The sequence below is a fragment of the Salmo trutta genome, chromosome 20 (genome assembly GCF_901001165.1).
Source record: "Salmo trutta chromosome 20, fSalTru1.1, whole genome shotgun sequence".
In the NCBI taxonomy this organism is placed as follows: domain Eukaryota; kingdom Metazoa; phylum Chordata; class Actinopteri; order Salmoniformes; family Salmonidae; genus Salmo; species Salmo trutta.
The window spans coordinates 53,221,457-53,238,349 of NC_042976.1; the positions used below are offsets into that span (position 1 = coordinate 53,221,457).

Here is a 16,893-nt window from a genome sequence, read left to right on the forward strand (position 1 = left end):
AAGAGGTGGACCTAAACGGACTTGGTCTCATTTCAAACAGGTCGATTATCCTCTTTATCATTTTCAATCCATCACACTGCCACTGTCCACCCCGACCCCCCTCCTTTCGACCCCCACACTATCTTCATACAACATGTGACAGACTCTATAAATCGAAACCTTTGTTCCTATAATTGTTTCATTTCAGCTGATCAATTGTCACTTGCTCATACAGTAACTCGCACCCACCTAACACTCAATCTAATAAGGAGGTATCAAGATCTCCGAACTGAGCAACAAGTCTATTAAAATGACTGGAGGTCTAAATGTCGAACAGCCCATCCCACTCCCTACTCCTAATCTGCATTCATTACTATGCAAACAAAATGATCCCGACTTCATGGATTCTTTCAAAGTCACCTTTAAAAATTCAGACAGCCAGACTCATCTCATAGACACACACAGAGACAATCCTCTTTGGCCACAAACAAACAGCACAACAGGGTCATGTTCATTAGGACAGGCAACAGGAAACGTTTGAAAAAAAGAAAATTAACAGGAAGAAAAAATTGTGCTTCTCATTGAGCCAGGTAGTCCATCGCGGTTTCAGTCCATTTCCTTTCATTTGGTGCATAATGCACATGATCCAGTGTTGCGTTGTACAGAGACGGCCACACCACACCAGCTGGAAGAAAAATTGCAATTTGCTGAGCGCCACCCCCATTTCAACAAATGGAGAATATCACGGCAGGAGAGTCGGAAAACGGGGAATAACGGTGACGATGTCTGATAGTAGCCCTCGAAGCAGCTGTCATATTAAATAATAATGAAGCGTCTATTAATATGCAAAGGAAGCAGCAGCCTCGACTGGCTGAATGCTGCCATGCCTCTGCATACTGTCAGAATCTTCATCATTAATTAACATGCGAAGCTGCCCATACCTGCGCCCAATGTCAGAACATTTCTCTCTTACAACAAACGCCCACACTGATGCCACAGCCCTCCGCAACACCAACCTGCGTAATTCAATTACATAAAATCAGTATTAACTCCTCATCGGTACACAAAAGAAAGACTGACTTTTACGGCTCTTTTGCCCTTCTCTCTACAGAAAGGCAGTGCTTTATCTACTGTGTAATGTCACATTCTTTGTATCTGGAGGGCACCCACACCCACATTAACACACACAAACTCCAGAGTGGCGCAGCGGTCTAAGGCACTGCATCTCAGTGCTAGAGGCGTCACTACATACCCTGGTTTGATCCCATGCTGTATCACAACCGGTTGTAATCGGGAGTCCCATAGGGCGGAGCACAATTGGCCCAGCGTTGTCTGGGTTAGGGGAGGGTTTGGCCAGGGTAGGCCGTCATTGTAAAATAAGATTTTGTTCTTAACTGACTTGCCTAGTGTCATGACGTTGGCCTGTGGGTAAGGTTTATGACCCCCCATAAATACCTTCTCCCTTCCCCTCTCTCTCTGACCCTACTGAAGGACTGGAATAGCCTGTGTTAAATATAGAGAGTCTGGGAACATCAAACAAATAGGGAAAGGAACCATCTTTTGTTAATAAAACCAGTTGGAAATATGCTTGATAACGTAATGAGTATGTATGTCAGTTCATTGTTATCTGAGACATTATGATTGATGGCAGGACGATATAAACTGTACCGGAGAAAGTATACACCCTCTAGTTATCAGAGTCACATGGAATTGTTATGCAATTGAAATGTTTGATATTGAAATTGTTTGTTAGGAGATTAAATGTAATTTTAGCTTCCAAATGAGAGAATTGGGTTTTCATAGGGAAAGTGCCCTGCCGATCAGTGGCCAACCCTGTGAAGAGACATGGGGTTATAAACGATGAAACCCCTCCTTTCCCCTCTCCACTATATAAGTCTTTGACGAAAAGACATTCCGTGTTCCAGTACGTGAGGACTGCAGCCTCTACGTTATAAGGACAGACACATATCAAGAACAGAACTAAGCCAACCTCGGCGTGAGCTATGGTATGAACTGGTATGAACTTTGAGCTTATTCACTACAGAAGTGATACTTCCTAGCCGTTGAGTTAGCCGCTGCTAACGTGGGCTAGGAAAGGACGGACGACGGATCCAGTCTAACAACCAGACGAAGATACCACCACCATTGACATTCTTCCACTACACAACAGGAAGATCTGTTGGCCAACCACGGCCAGCATCTACGACCAATCTACCGAAGCGCAGCTCAGAGTAAATATTTATTGCATTTTCCTTTTCCAAATGGGCGGTAATTTAGAATGCATAAGATAATGTATTTACGATAGCATAGCTGCTGTTTCTGTGTTCCTAAATCTTCCCGCTCTTTCATTCAAGCCCAACCCCCTTTTCCTTTGTGTAACCAGCCATGATACAGGCTCAGTCCACCAGGACGTTTTCTGTATGACATCATATGAATTCTGTGTATTTGTAATTCTGTGTGATTAGTTAGGTATTTAGTAAATAAATAATTAAACCCAATTTACAGTGCCTTCTCCACTGTTAGCCCAGAGTATACTCTGCCTCCTAAGAATTTACCATTGTTCAATGATCCGAAAAGGGTCTGAACAGACATTTATGGCGCCCCCTGAGAGGACTCTAAAACTAAGACGCACGTTGGGTCAATGTGATAATAACATATGGAGGAATCTAAAATAGGATGAAGCTTTCATTTTGATTCAGCCTATATAAAATTGAAAAGCAGATTACATAATATACCAAGTTGATTATATACATTATGGGAATTGTAGATCGGAATTATTGGTGCGTGTGTGTTCTGGAGAATCGCCTCAGTGTTGTGCTCTGAGGTAGTCAGTGGGTAGCATACCCTATACAGTTCTGTATGAGGGCTGATAAAGCTATCTGATAAATAGCGCGTTTGGCCAAACGCTGGGCTATTTCTGCCTCGCGCGTTTCAGACGCGTGTTGGCTAGGTCATTATTAATTTCTCGAGCGAGGACAAAGACCCAGCCGATTGAAATTTAGGAGAGATTAGCTTGACCAGTTTATAAGTATCTCTCTGTCTGTCTCTCGCGTTTCGATGCGAGGAGACCACGGTGCATTTTGTTGTTTACCGCGAGTTCCGGTTAAAACATCGTCAAATATCGCCGAAAAGGGTTTGAACATAATACGTTATAAGTAAAACCTTTCCCTTGCCAAGGGAATCCTATGTGAGCATTTTTCAGGCATCAAGTAGCATTAGCTTGCTCGAGATGCTAAGCTAACAAAAGGGAAAACAGCCATTTTGTTTGTGCCACATGGTAATTCATCCGACTTGCGGAACGAAAGTCCTGCCCTGGGTACTTCCGTTGATTTCAACGTGTGCCAGCAGACTCCCCTATGAGAGTCACCAGTACTTTTTTTCAAATAATTAGTCAGGTGACACTCAAGTCGTTACTCATGATATCCAGACGGATATCGATGTCTTATTCAATTGAACTAATAAGTGAAATTGCCAGATTTACGTTCTCAAGTGGATTTTTTTTTTTTAAATATCCAAATTGATGAGTTTTCTAAATGAGACATTGTAATCTTTTTCCCACATTAACCTAGATGAATAAACCTCTAAGGTTAATTCAAGTTTAAATCCCAAATAGCCTATACAGGTTTGATTTATCATTGAAATTGATCAATCAGTAAAATTTGGTTTTTGCAAAACCCATTCAGTAATCCAGTACTGACAGAAGTCCCGCCCCAGCGGGAATCCCATGTGGCTTCGGCCCAAGGAAGAAGTGTACCATAGTGGGAAGTGTTCCCAACATTTAATCTACTGTTTACACTTATGATATCCAATCAATGGAGATGGTAGGGATTATCATCTCATTCAATTTAATAAGTTAAATTGTTGAACAAACCTTAATGTTCTTCCAATCAAATGAGACACTTTTAAAACTTCTCATATTAACCTGGATGAAGCAACCTCTAAGGTTAATTCAAGTTTAATACCCAGATAGCCTACCCAGGTAGGATTAATCATTGGCATTGATTAATTCATTAAATTTGCTTTTGCAAATTCATTCACATCCAACTTCCACATTACTGGTACAGTACTGATGGTTCGTCAACATCTATAAATAGATTAAACTTGTCTTTGCAGCTTCCAATGAATTCCAAACCCAAACATTGAAAAAAAAAAATAGGAACATTCTTCCTCTAAATTTTTCTAATAATGTGCAAGCTACCAAAGGAGGTGGTCACCACTCCTCCACTAATTAGTGAACCTCCACCCATAAAAGGATTGATCTCTGACCTCAGCAGCGATACCAACCCTAATTATGCCATTAGTGAAAAATCAGCCGAAATTGCGAACGCTGTCCAAAATCAACCATCAAACACAGGCTTTGTGACGGTTCTCTCCACTTTAGCACTTATGTATCGCCATCAAAGGTTGGCATCGATCCAATACCACAGTGCACAGCTGAAGCACGTGCAAGACATGGGTAACATGAGGGCACAGGTGGAGAGAACTGAGCAACTATTGACAAAAGCAGGAAATGGAAACATTCTGCTAGTCGAGGAACTGCGTTTGAAATCGGAACAATTAAAAGTAATTGCAAATACTTATGACGATGAACGAGCACAAGCTCTTCAACAAAATCATAGGCTGCAGGAACAACTCGATTTAGCTAAAACTAAATACGATGATGTCCACGCCAAACTAGATAAATCTGAAGAGTTATCTACAAACAGGAGCGCTCAACTTGACAACATGCATGCTGTTTTGTTGAATGTTACTCAAAATAACACGGTGCTCCTCAAAGCGCTGCAGACCAAAGACGATCAGTTAATGAACACAGTGACAAAGTTGGATGATAAATCAGCAGAACTTATTGAAGTTGCTGACCAATTGAATGATGAGAGAACTCAGGTGATGAGGATGGAAATATTGATTTCTAAGCAAGCAGAGGAAATCTCATCACTGAATCTCTCGCTCCGTACTCGAGACCTCTATCTGCAAACCATGACAGATAAGTTTGAGACCGAAAGGAGCAGGTGTGACACTCACGTGTCCAAAATTGGTACTCTAAGCGCTCAAGTGGACTCTGCAATGCAGCAGAAGACCACCCTTAGGTACCATCTGGAGGAAATCCAGAATAGTCACGCTCTACAGCATGACTACCCATCCAAGCAACCGGAGTCCGGTACTCAAAGGAGTGAAGACGATAGGTTTCAGACATTGCATCCATCATGTGTCCCTCAGTCTTCTCCTCTTGGCCAACAAAGCCAAAGCTTGGCTTCTCCTCTTGGCCTTTCGGCCCCAATTTCTCCACAGGATGAAGCCAACCCTCTCCGCCCACTTGGCGCGGAATACCTTGACAAACTCGTCAAGAATTTCCCCACCTTTGACCCCGTTCCAGGTCAGCCAAACGATACTGAGACGTTCCTAGCTGACATAGAGGACGCGTTGGATGGCTACCTGAACGCTACGGGTTCTGACAGGGTTTACCTGTTGAAGCGAACGTCGAATAGACACGTGACGAGGTTCATTCGCCTACAACAGCAACACGTGCTAAATGACTACGCTAAACTTGCCACAGCTTTGAAATTAGAATTCAGTGGTTCTGCGACTCGCAAACACGATAGCTCACTGGCTAACACGGTCAAACAAGCTCGAAACGAACACCCACAAGCTTTCTATCATAGGCTTCGTTCAGCTTACTTTGGCCTACTCACAGAAACAGGAATGGAGGAGCTGTTACCATTCAAACAAATGTTTCTGTCGAACATGTATCCCACCTTCATTACCTACTTGGGCCCTGCAGCCCACGTTGGCTTGCCTATCTTACAACTCAGAGAGCTTGCAAGCACAGCTTTTGAGGCATCAAAAGCTCGCAACGCTAAGAGCCCTGACCACTCGGTTTTGAAGTTTGACCAGGAGCACTCACTCCAGTTAGAGGGTGCATTATCAGGTATTGGAGCGTCGAGAGCTGACGCACAACAACAGTTTCTACCACGAAACCATGATTCCAATAACCGCCGCGGTCGAAATAACTGTAAAGTACGTCGCCTTCAAAACGACTACCGCTACAATCGACCTGTTCGCTACGTTCCTGTACCCAACCCACACAAAGTGTCAGAACACAAGGGTAACAAAGGGTTGAAGGACGATCAAAACGTAGACCAATGTTCTCCAGAAGTCCCACTACGGGAAGAACTAAAGCGAGAATAATTTGAGAAAAGGGTAAAAGATAAGTCACAAGGACTAGACGGGGAATTACCGGACACCAGGTCCGCAGGAATTAACACCCATAGCAAGGACGTTAAAGTTCAAATTTCTCCCGCTCTCATTCAAGACCCTATCCAGGGCCCGCTTGATCAAGAAACAAGCCCCCGGGCTCGGTCTATAGACTCCGATACAAAAGTTGCGAAGGTAAAGGTCAAACGCTTAGTTAAAGCCAAGCCCACTCAAAATCGGAAAAGTCAATCTGCTTCCATCTTGAACAGACATGGCACATCACGTCGTTGCGAACGACCACTCCACTTTGTGGGGAATATGTCCACTAACCACGAATCTAAACGGCCATACCTGGAAACAGTCCTGGAGGACTGCTTAGCTTGTCAGGCGCTAATTGATTCGGGTGCGACAATATCACTCATCTCTCAAACATTGTTTGATGAGCTCAAAAGGGCTTTGAAGCCAACTAAACGTTGGTTAAAAGTGGAACGATGCGACACTACACTTCGAGGGGTCACTCAGACTACCTCGCCTCTCACATTGAGAGTCATGCTGAAACTACACTTCCAGGACGTATCGCTCGTTCATCCTGTGTATGTTACCAGCCTCGAAACTGTAACCCTGCTACTTGGAGCAGACTTGATGGATCGGTTACTCCCATTGATGGATTGGAAAACCAACCAGGTATGGTCAAAGGCCACAGTGCCTTCTCCACTGACCACACTGTCTTCCCCTAACGCTAGCTGCAACGCAGTCCTTCACGAGGGGTACCTGTCAAAAGCACCCCTTGGGAAAAAGACGTGTAGAAACCTCTTGGTGCAGAATCCGATCCAAGGAGATATTACGATATCTCGACACATTCCATCAGCCAATCTGATTGACCATTCTTTTCATGATTTCGAGCCAGCTGTCTCTGTGAATGAGCAACTTCCCTCCTTCTTGCAGTCGTGCAATACGGTAGTTGAGATGAACTTCTCTGGCCCTTCGGACACTTCCGCAAGCACTGCGGCCGTCTCAGCAAGAAAAACATTGATGTGCAGAGTACACTCTGCTTCCGATGATACACCTTCTGCTTTGTTGGGGACTGTCACCCCTTACAATGACACTAATGGCGTCAGTCCAGCAACTGACCCGATGACTCCCACTGGTGAAACACTTTGCGATATCACAGACCGATATCCTCGTCTCAGTTTGCAGGTACTGAAGAGGTTGCCACACGCGGAAGCGGTGGTGACTGACAGACCTCGACAGCCACTGAGGGTGTTGAAGCACAAACACCAGGAGATTTGGTTGAAAGGTTACAGCCATTCTCATAATAACGCGGCCACTGACAACTCGTACATAGGGTCCGACCTTCTCGTTTGCGCCTCGGACACCAACACCACCCGCTGGTGGGGGGGTCCCGAGACACAAAGGGGGGGAATAGTAGCCCAGACCCATGATGAGCCTCATCGAGGCCGGTGGGGGGGTCGAGACTACGGACAACACCGTACGAGGCCGCCAGAGCATAAATCAAATCTAGTTGTAAACTCCCCTATGAGAACAGTGAGGAGCAGACAGGCCCCTAGACGGGGATTATCTTAGAACACATCTAAGATAGTACTGAGGTGTACCACACTGGTCGTAAAGGAAGTCCAGTGGACTTGTCCACCTCCAAAACAAATGGCAACAATAATCATTCCTTGCCATGTGTAGGTTCAACTACAATACAACTAGTAATATGCTCCAATCATGTGTTCCGGTAGATAAATCGGTAGGACAACTGGACCCCTTGAATACCAGTACCAATACCACAGTCAGTCCAGCAACACTCAGTAAGAGGATTAGTAACCTCACAAGTTAAATTGCTATTGATAATAGCGACATAGGAGTCACTCAGAGTGCAACACGGGGAAGGGAATCTCCATTGCTCTCCTCCAATGGTTAACACATGCCACTAATAAATAGAACCCTCCGTTCAGGAGAAAAGTTATTAGAAGTCATGAACCATGATCACACCACGTACGACTGGTCTAATACTTAGAGTACTTCCGTCGTGAGGTTAGCTCCTCCGTGGATAACATAGCTATGAAATAGACTTCATACCTACCGCCACTACAATAGTGGAAGACACCGCGACTTGTAGAAAACTACTACAGACTCCCTTGACACCAATTCTGACTGACCTCCAGGCATTGACCTGAAAATTACCTGACTACGTCAGACTCATTCTGAACAAGTTGTAATCTGCCAGGATACTTGGTTATCTTCCCTTGACATGTGCGATTGTGTAAGCATAAACGCACATGCACAACGGAACATCCAATTAGGATTTATGCTAGGATCACTTAAGGGTCCAAACAAAATACCAGCCTTAGTAAAGTTGAACATTTACTTCTAGGCCTTTGACTCTACAGCACTCACCAGTTTTCTAACCAGAAGTCCATAGGTCATCCTGTAGACTGCCCAAAACTAGTGCCTCACAGCTGTAGACTTATCATATAGTTGTCAACTTAGGATAGTACCCTAAGCGCCACCCCGCAAATTAGGAAAGCCCTAGATATGACATTAGACAATGCCATGATAGGGTCATTTTGCCAAGACCATGGACGTAGATAGAATACAGTCCAATTAGATGATTAAGGTGGCATAACTATTTTGTTTTGTTTATGCTTTCATTAATTTTGTTTCATTTTCTTTGGCACATAGAAAGTGATAGAGCCATAAACAACTCCCCCATACAACCATCAGTTAGTGCCACAACGCCGCTCATTTGGGAGGAAATGTAATGATATATTTCATGAGTGTGTGTGCGTTGTTAACCTCTGCCTAAGTTACTGCCCAGATATTCCAGTCTGGACGACCAGACGACGGGTCCGGAACGGCGATCCCAACCCGGACATCCGCTGCCGAGTCATGGAACGGACATCTTCATTTGCAGAGACCCTACCCGGGTCGACCACCAGAGGGGGGACTGCAATAGCAACCACCAACTGGACATCTGCTGCCCAGCCTTGGAGCGGACTTCTTCATTTGCAGACACCCTACCCGGGTCGACCGCCAGATGGGGACCACAACGATGATCCACAACCAGGACAACCCACGTTCATTTTTATGTTGGTTTACAACATGCAGGTTAATCGCAAGATTGAACCCAACATGGGGGGACTGTCATGACGTTGGCCTGTGGGTAAGGTTTATGACCCCCCCATAAATACCTTCTCCCTTCCCCTCTCTCTCTGACCCTACTGAAGGACTGGAATAGCCTGTGTTAAATATAGAGAGTCTGGGAACATCAAACAAATAGGGAAAGGAACCATCTTTTGTTAATAAAACCAGTTGGAAATATGCTTGATAACGTAATGAGTATGTATGTCAGTTCATTGTTATCTGAGACATTATGATTGATGGCAGGACGATATAAACTGTACCGGAGAAAGTATACACCCTCTAGTTATCAGAGTCACATGGAATTGTTATGCAATTGAAATGTTTGATATTGAAATTGTTTGTTAGGAGATTAAATGTAATTTTAGCTTCCAAATGAGAGAATTGGGTTTTCATAGGGAAAGTGCCCTGCCGATCAGTGGCCAACCCTGTGAAGAGACATGGGGTTATAAACGATGAAACCCCTCCTTTCCCCTCTCCACTATATAAGTCTTTGACGAAAAGACATTCCGTGTTCCAGTACGTGAGGACTGCAGCCTCTACGTTATAAGGACAGACACATATCAAGAACAGAACTAAGCCAACCTCGGCGTGAGCTATGGTATGAACTGGTATGAACTTTGAGCTTATTCACTACAGAAGTGATACTTCCTAGCCGTTGAGTTAGCCGCTGCTAACGTGGGCTAGGAAAGGACGGACGACGGATCCAGTCTAACAACCAGACGAAGATACCACCACCATTGACATTCTTCCACTACACAACAGGAAGATCTGTTGGCCAACCACGGCCAGCATCTACGACCAATCTACCGAAGCGCAGCTCAGAGTAAATATTTATTGCATTTTCCTTTTCCAAATGGGCGGTAATTTAGAATGCATAAGATAATGTATTTACGATAGCATAGCTGCTGTTTCTGTGTTCCTAAATCTTCCCGCTCTTTCATTCAAGCCCAACCCCCTTTTCCTTTGTGTAACCAGCCATGATACAGGCTCAGTCCACCAGGACGCTTTCTGTATGACATCATATGAATTCTGTGTATTTGTAATTCTGTGTGATTAGTTAGGTATTTAGTAAATAAATAATTAAACCCAATTTTGTATTGCTGATTCAACTTGTTAGCCAGGGTTCGTGAAGATAACCAAGAATTTATAACTTTCATGATGAGATTGAAAATAAGATAAGATTGACTGCTATCGATGTAAAATATTACGAAGTATTTTAAGAGTTTATTCAGAAGATAACAGCTCTATAAACGTTCTTCTGTGGTGCCCCGACTTTCTTGTTAATTACATTTACATGATTAGCTTAATCAGGTAATATTAATTACAGAGAAATAATTTTATAAGTTAGCATGTCATATCACTTAATACGGCATAGCCAAAGACACGACACTAGTTAAATAAAGGTTAAAAAATTTGATTAAAAACGTACACACAAAAGTGCGCGAAAGCACACAAATGCATATACACACACACACACACACACACACACACACACACACACACACACACACACACACACCAATGGACACATACACACAAATACACAAAGGGTGTTTCATTAAATGGAAACCAAAGCAAGTGGAACTGGTGTCAGGTGCAAAACATACACATATCAAGAATGTCTCTCACATAAAAATTATCTCAAAAGATGAGTCCTTGAGTCATTGTGTGGAAAGCATACTTTCAAAATGTACTGTACTCAACTTTGGCAAAACATCAAAAGTCCCCATTTTCAAAGATTGGTTGAACAATCTCTGTCACTCTTTGAAAAGCTTGCTGTGGGGAATTAAAACAAACAACCCACCTCCCCAAATAAAATGTATATTACAGCATGTGAAGTTTCCATGCATTACTTATGGCACTTCAGTTAAAGCCCCCAGGCAGCTATGGGACATTAGGTGATTTGCCGGATTTGGTGCAATGCATCATGGGGTGAATTTTCAGGGCTCATTTTTGTTAATTGGAGTCACCTGCTTGGCGAAGACGGGGGGACTGGGTAGTCAGCGGAGAGATCGATGGGGAACTTTATTTGTAAATCTAACATCAGGAGCAACAATAACATGCCACTGTGTACAAAACTTGTTGTTATATTATTCTCTGTTTTTCTTTTTTTTGCTGCACGTGTTAACGGCGCAGTGTGTTATCCAGTGCATGGAATAACCACATATTTGGGTAATGCTTTTTAAAGGGGATCCATTGGTTTTGAAGCCGTTTTGGTGCTGGGGGGAGTATGACGTGCCACCTGCCATAACCATTCACGACAGTTTGCAGTGTGTCAGTTTTGTGATGGATCGATTGTGTTCGGACACATGCAAAAACGTGTGTTCCATTGCTAGTAAAAAAGAAGACTTATCTAAATGATCACTTTGCATCATTTTGAAGTGTAAATTGTGATAACTTTGTTACGGACTTGTTCTTAAATATGTACAATAATCAAACCACAGAAGCCAGTTAGGGAGAAAGTTCAGCCATCTTGGCTTTTGCAGCCACAAACAGAAAGGCAGCTGCACCAACAAAAAAAACTGTATTACTTTATCTCTCTCCCCTGAATACCCTGACTAAATGTCAAGATCATAGACTCCCTCCAGGCTTAAAGGGGAGGGATATCAAAAGGCTTTTCTGTTGCTTTATGTTCCACAAAATAAAACCATGGCTTTCTCATCTTTGCTGTTCCAAATAGCCGTTGAGTCCCCCCCCCATTCCAAACAAGACACATAGAGTCTGTGACATCACCACACTCCCAGAGTTCAATGCTGGGCGTTGATCTGTGAGCCTCCATTATTAAGGATGTAGCCCATTTGTGTCTGCTATTGAATTTTAAACACTTCTCAGATGCATGTTTTTTTTCTGGCTTTGAAAGAAAGAAGAAAACGCACTCCCACGCTATTTTCGAGAGATGAGAAAATGTGTACGTACGTAAAGAAGGAAGCTTATCAGAACTACTCGAGTGCAGCAAAATCTTGGAGGCAAACGTGTAAGGTTGCAGAGAAAACATAGCAAATTGTATGTACTGTAGTTGTCACGGTTTCTTTCTGCTTGGTTTAATACAGCAAAAATAAGAGTTAAAACCTCTCTGGGATATGTGGGACGCTAGCGTCCCGCCTTGGCAACAGCCAGTGAAATTGCAGGGCGCCAAATTCAAAACAACAGAAATCTCATAATTAAAATTCCTCAAACATACAACATATACAACATTTTAAAGATAAACTTCTTGTTAATCCAGCCACAGTGTCTGATTTCAAAAAGGCTTTACGGCAAAAGCATACCATATGATTATGTTAGGTCAGCGCCTAGTCACAAAAAAACATACAGCCATTTTCCAGCCAAAGAGAGGAGTAACAAAAAGCAGAAATAGAGATAAAATGAATCACTAACCTTTGATGATCTTCATCAGATGGCACTCATAGGACTTCATGTTACACAATACATGTATGTTTTGTTCAATAAAGTTCATATTTATATCCAAAAATCTAATTTTACATTGGTGCGTTATGTTCAGTAATGTTTTGCCTCCAAAACATCCAGTGATTTTGCAGGGAGCCACATCAATTTACAGAAATACTCATCATAAACGTTGATATAAGATACAAGTGTTTTACATAGAATTAACTTCTCTAGGGTAGGGGGCAGTATTTTGACGTCCAGATGAAAGGCGTGCCCGTAGTAAACTGCCTGCTACTCAGGCTCAGAAGGTAGGATATGCATATTATTAGTGAAACACTCTGAAGTTTCTAAAACTGTTTGAATGATGTCTGTGAGTATAACAGAACTCATATGGCAGGCAAAAACCTGAGAAGAATCCAACCAGGAAGTGTGGAAATCTGAGGTTTGTAGTTTTTGAAGTGATTGCCTATACAGTATACAGTGACTTAGGGTTCATTTTGCACTTCCTAAGGCTTCCACTAGATGTCAACAGTCTTTCAAACGTTGTTTCATGCTTCTACTGTGAATGGGGAGAAAATAAGAGCTCCTGGAAGTAGATGAGTGAGAAAATGACATGAGCTCAGTGGCGCGCTCTCACGTGAGAGCTTCATCGGAATGCACCCCCAGGAATCCCAGTTCCACAATAAATGTTTGTTTTATTTCGATAAAGTCCATAATTATGTCCAAATACCTCCTTTTTGTTTGCGTGTTCAGTTCACTATTCCAAATGCACAATGCGCAAGCACTAAGTTCAGACGAAAAGTCAAAAAAGTTATATTACAGTTCGTAGAAACATGTCAAACGATGTATAGAATCAATCTTTAGGATGTTTTTATCATAAATCTTCAATAATATTCCAACCGGACAATTCCTTTGTCGTTTTGAAATGAAAAGGAACTCAGCTCGCTCCACGGCCGTGCGCGTGACTTAGCTCATTGCATTCTGCCAGACCACTGGTTCAAACAGCTCTTATTCTCTCCCCATTCACAGTAGAAGCCTGAAACAACATTCTAAAGACTGTTGAAACCTAATGGAAGCCTTAGGAAGTGCAATATGACCCCACAGACACTGTATATTGGATAGGCAATCACTTGAAAAACTACTAACCTCAGATTTCCCACTTCCTGGTTGGATTTTCTCTCCGGTTTTTGCCTGCCATATGAGTTATGTTATACTCACAGACATCATTCAAACAGTTTTAGAAACTTCAGAGTGTTGTCTATCCAAATCTACTAATTATATGCATATTCTAGCTTTTGAGCCTGAGCAGCAGGCAGTTTACTCTGGGCACCTTATTCATCCAAGCTACTCAATACTGCCCCCAGATCACAAAGAAGTTAAGAAAACCCTAATGACGGTACAATATTAGTAAAGAAGGAAAAAGGAAAAGAAGGGGAAAAAAATGTAAATCAGAGCACTTACATCAAAGCCGTCACAATGCAACCAGCCACAAACAGAACAAAAGCATTAGCTGCAATAAGACTCGCCCGGGGGTGCATTTGGGAACAAACGGTTGTTGTTGATTCTTGTGGTGATAACGCTTACTTTAGCATCAACCATGCCTATGTACATACACCAGTGAAGTGGATTTAATCACACTAATTAGAATGCTCTCAAGGCGAAACACAATATCTACTGAAAATAATCAGAGAGAAAAGGATGCCACTACAATTTATTGGAATGGCATCTCCCTCGGTCTCTCTCTCTTTCTCTGAGTTTAGGATCAGTTTTTTGTAAAAGAGTTTAAATGAGCGGCTTGGTTGTCTGGTAGTGGTGTGTTTGCATGTGTCATTTCGCTCTGCTTGCCATTAAGAGGACAAATTAGAGGGAGGCAGGGAGTGCTATGGGGAAGTTGAGGGTATGGAGGATTGTTTCATTGGCGAGTGTGTGTTTGTGTGTAAACAGTTAGCGTGTGTGTAAGAGTACAAATGTGTGTTTCTATATATATTGAGCATATGCAAACGCATGTGTTTATGTATATGCCTGTCTGTTTGTGTGTAACGACAGTACATACCTGAGGATGGGAATGTTCCAGGGGACATGAGGCCGGGGACAGAGTGTGGCATGATGTGTGGGTTCTCTGGTGATGTCACACTCTGGCTCCTCTTAGGAGGTCTGCCTGGTCTGGAGCTGGAAGAGACAGAAGAGAAAGGGCTTTAACTTTTGATGTTTTCTATTGAGACTTACCTAATAACACCCCAATACCCTTCTGTGAAACCTCTCCCACTCCACCCTAAAAAGTCCAAGAGAATGATGGAAAGGGAGGATTTAAGAGGGACGGGATAAGCAGGTGTAGACCGGTGGAGATGAGAGAGACAAGAGGGGATGAGTAAAGAGAGATTGGCAAGTGAAAGAGGGTGAAAAAGAGAGACGTTACAGAGAAAGATGACAGGTGGGAGGAAGAGGTAAGAAGGATAACAACTGAGATGGATGAAGACATATAGAGATGAGGGAGATAGAGAAAGATGTAGGAAGAAAGATGTATGAAGAAAGACATGTAGAAATAAAGAGGGATTAGAGATGGAGGAGTGGGGATGAGAGAAGGGGAGAGAGTGAAAGGGGCAGAAAGAGAGGGTGTGAGGTGTTAACATTTTGGACCACTCCAGGATGCATTTCCATTCCAGAAAGCCAACACAACATGGTACTGTAAATAAATTCCCTTTTCAAGGACAGTTGCTATATGCCGCTCCAACATAATAGACTTCCCATAACTAATTAGATTACATGCTGAAATTCTTTGCTTTATTGAAGATCAACCCCTTTTTGATGCATAATTCATCGGCCGTACCTCGTTACCTGCTCCCGTGTATTAATATCCCAGCACACTATTTGAATACCCTCGTTTGCATATACTAAAACTTAGCCATTGCCTCTGCATTCTGGCAGCCCTCTCAGCCTGGAAATTACATGTTAACCTGTTATAATTATTGCAGTCAGGCCACACTATTGATTTATGGGACTTTGAAAAAAGAAATATGTATGTGTAGTTCTGGTAATGAATGATATTTTAAGGTTCTTCAGGAAATTAAAAGCCACTGGCTGCCTTGGGAAATGTTCCTCTTGCTTGATTTAATGTGACGCCGTAGCTTGGAGGTGGTGGAGAGACGAGGTGATTTGGTGATTCAGACCTGTTGGACGTTTCTGATGGGCCCCCTTTTATTACTGCAAACGAGAAGGGGCACAGACTTGGAAGTGATAAATTACTTCTCTGGCTTACTGTTGTAGAAGCAGAAAAAGCCTTCAGAGCTGGGCTGATGTACCCTGGGTATGTATTTCCCACCTATCTTACTCAGTCACTTATTAATAGGTATCACAATCGATATCTACTCTAGTTGGATTAGTTATAGTTACAAAAAGTCTACGGGGTTGAATCGTAATAATATGTGACTTGTTTCAGGAAACTAGGCGTATGTCACAAGTCACGACTTTACAGGAAAGACATTTGAATGTTTATTTGATTTTTTTCTCAAAATGCGTTTTTTGGCAGAAATGCCTTCTGGAACATTTGAACTTTCATGTGCCTTAAAAAAAAATGTGTATGTAATCTGTAAATACGAAGAAAGTTGTTAAATTACGAGCCTAGTTCGTTTAGCCACAGAAAAAGTCAGGAACCTTCCCACTAGCCATGATTGGCTGAGATAATGAATGGGCTGGATATGCCGAGAGATGAGTTATGGATTGGATTGCTGTGTAGCATCTTCTGTCTATAAACTGAGCTGTTCCTTTTATGCAATCCTTTCTACTGCAGTTTTTTCTAAAGATATAGTGTTAGCCATGGAGAACTGCAAATGTGTTGCTACTGCTCTCAAAAGCATTGCTGCCCTGAATTTATCAGGCGCTATCGACTAAGGTCAGTGGGAAAAAGCTGTGATGGACTACTTTCAGGAGGACGATTCTTATGGCATTGCACATGGTCAGTGTGAACCAGAATGACTTGACACAATGGACCAAGCAAGCTGTACAAACAAAACGGAAACTGTGACAATAACTCTAGTACGAACTCAAACCCAGGCGCAGAGAAACACAGCAGGCAGAGGTGAGGGTAAATACAGAATGTTTACTGAAGTAGTCACAGAAAAAAACAACAAAGCAAGTGCACATGAGTACAATACAAAATAAGACAAGAGACCTGAGCAACCGGCCCAGTTC

The 16,893-nt window shown here is 42.7% G+C and overlaps 1 protein-coding gene across 2 annotated transcripts in view; it reads right to left on the reverse strand.

Moving 5' to 3' along the window:
- dachd (dachshund d) overlaps nt 1–16,893 on the reverse strand; it is a 348,937-nt gene that overhangs the window by 158,553 nt on the left and 173,491 nt on the right. For both annotated transcript variants that reach the window (XM_029703673.1, XM_029703674.1), the window contains exon 2: nt 14,759–14,874. In XM_029703673.1, coding sequence (XP_029559533.1) covers nt 14,759–14,874 — 116 coding nt within the window. The remainder of the gene's footprint in view (nt 1–14,758; nt 14,875–16,893) is intronic.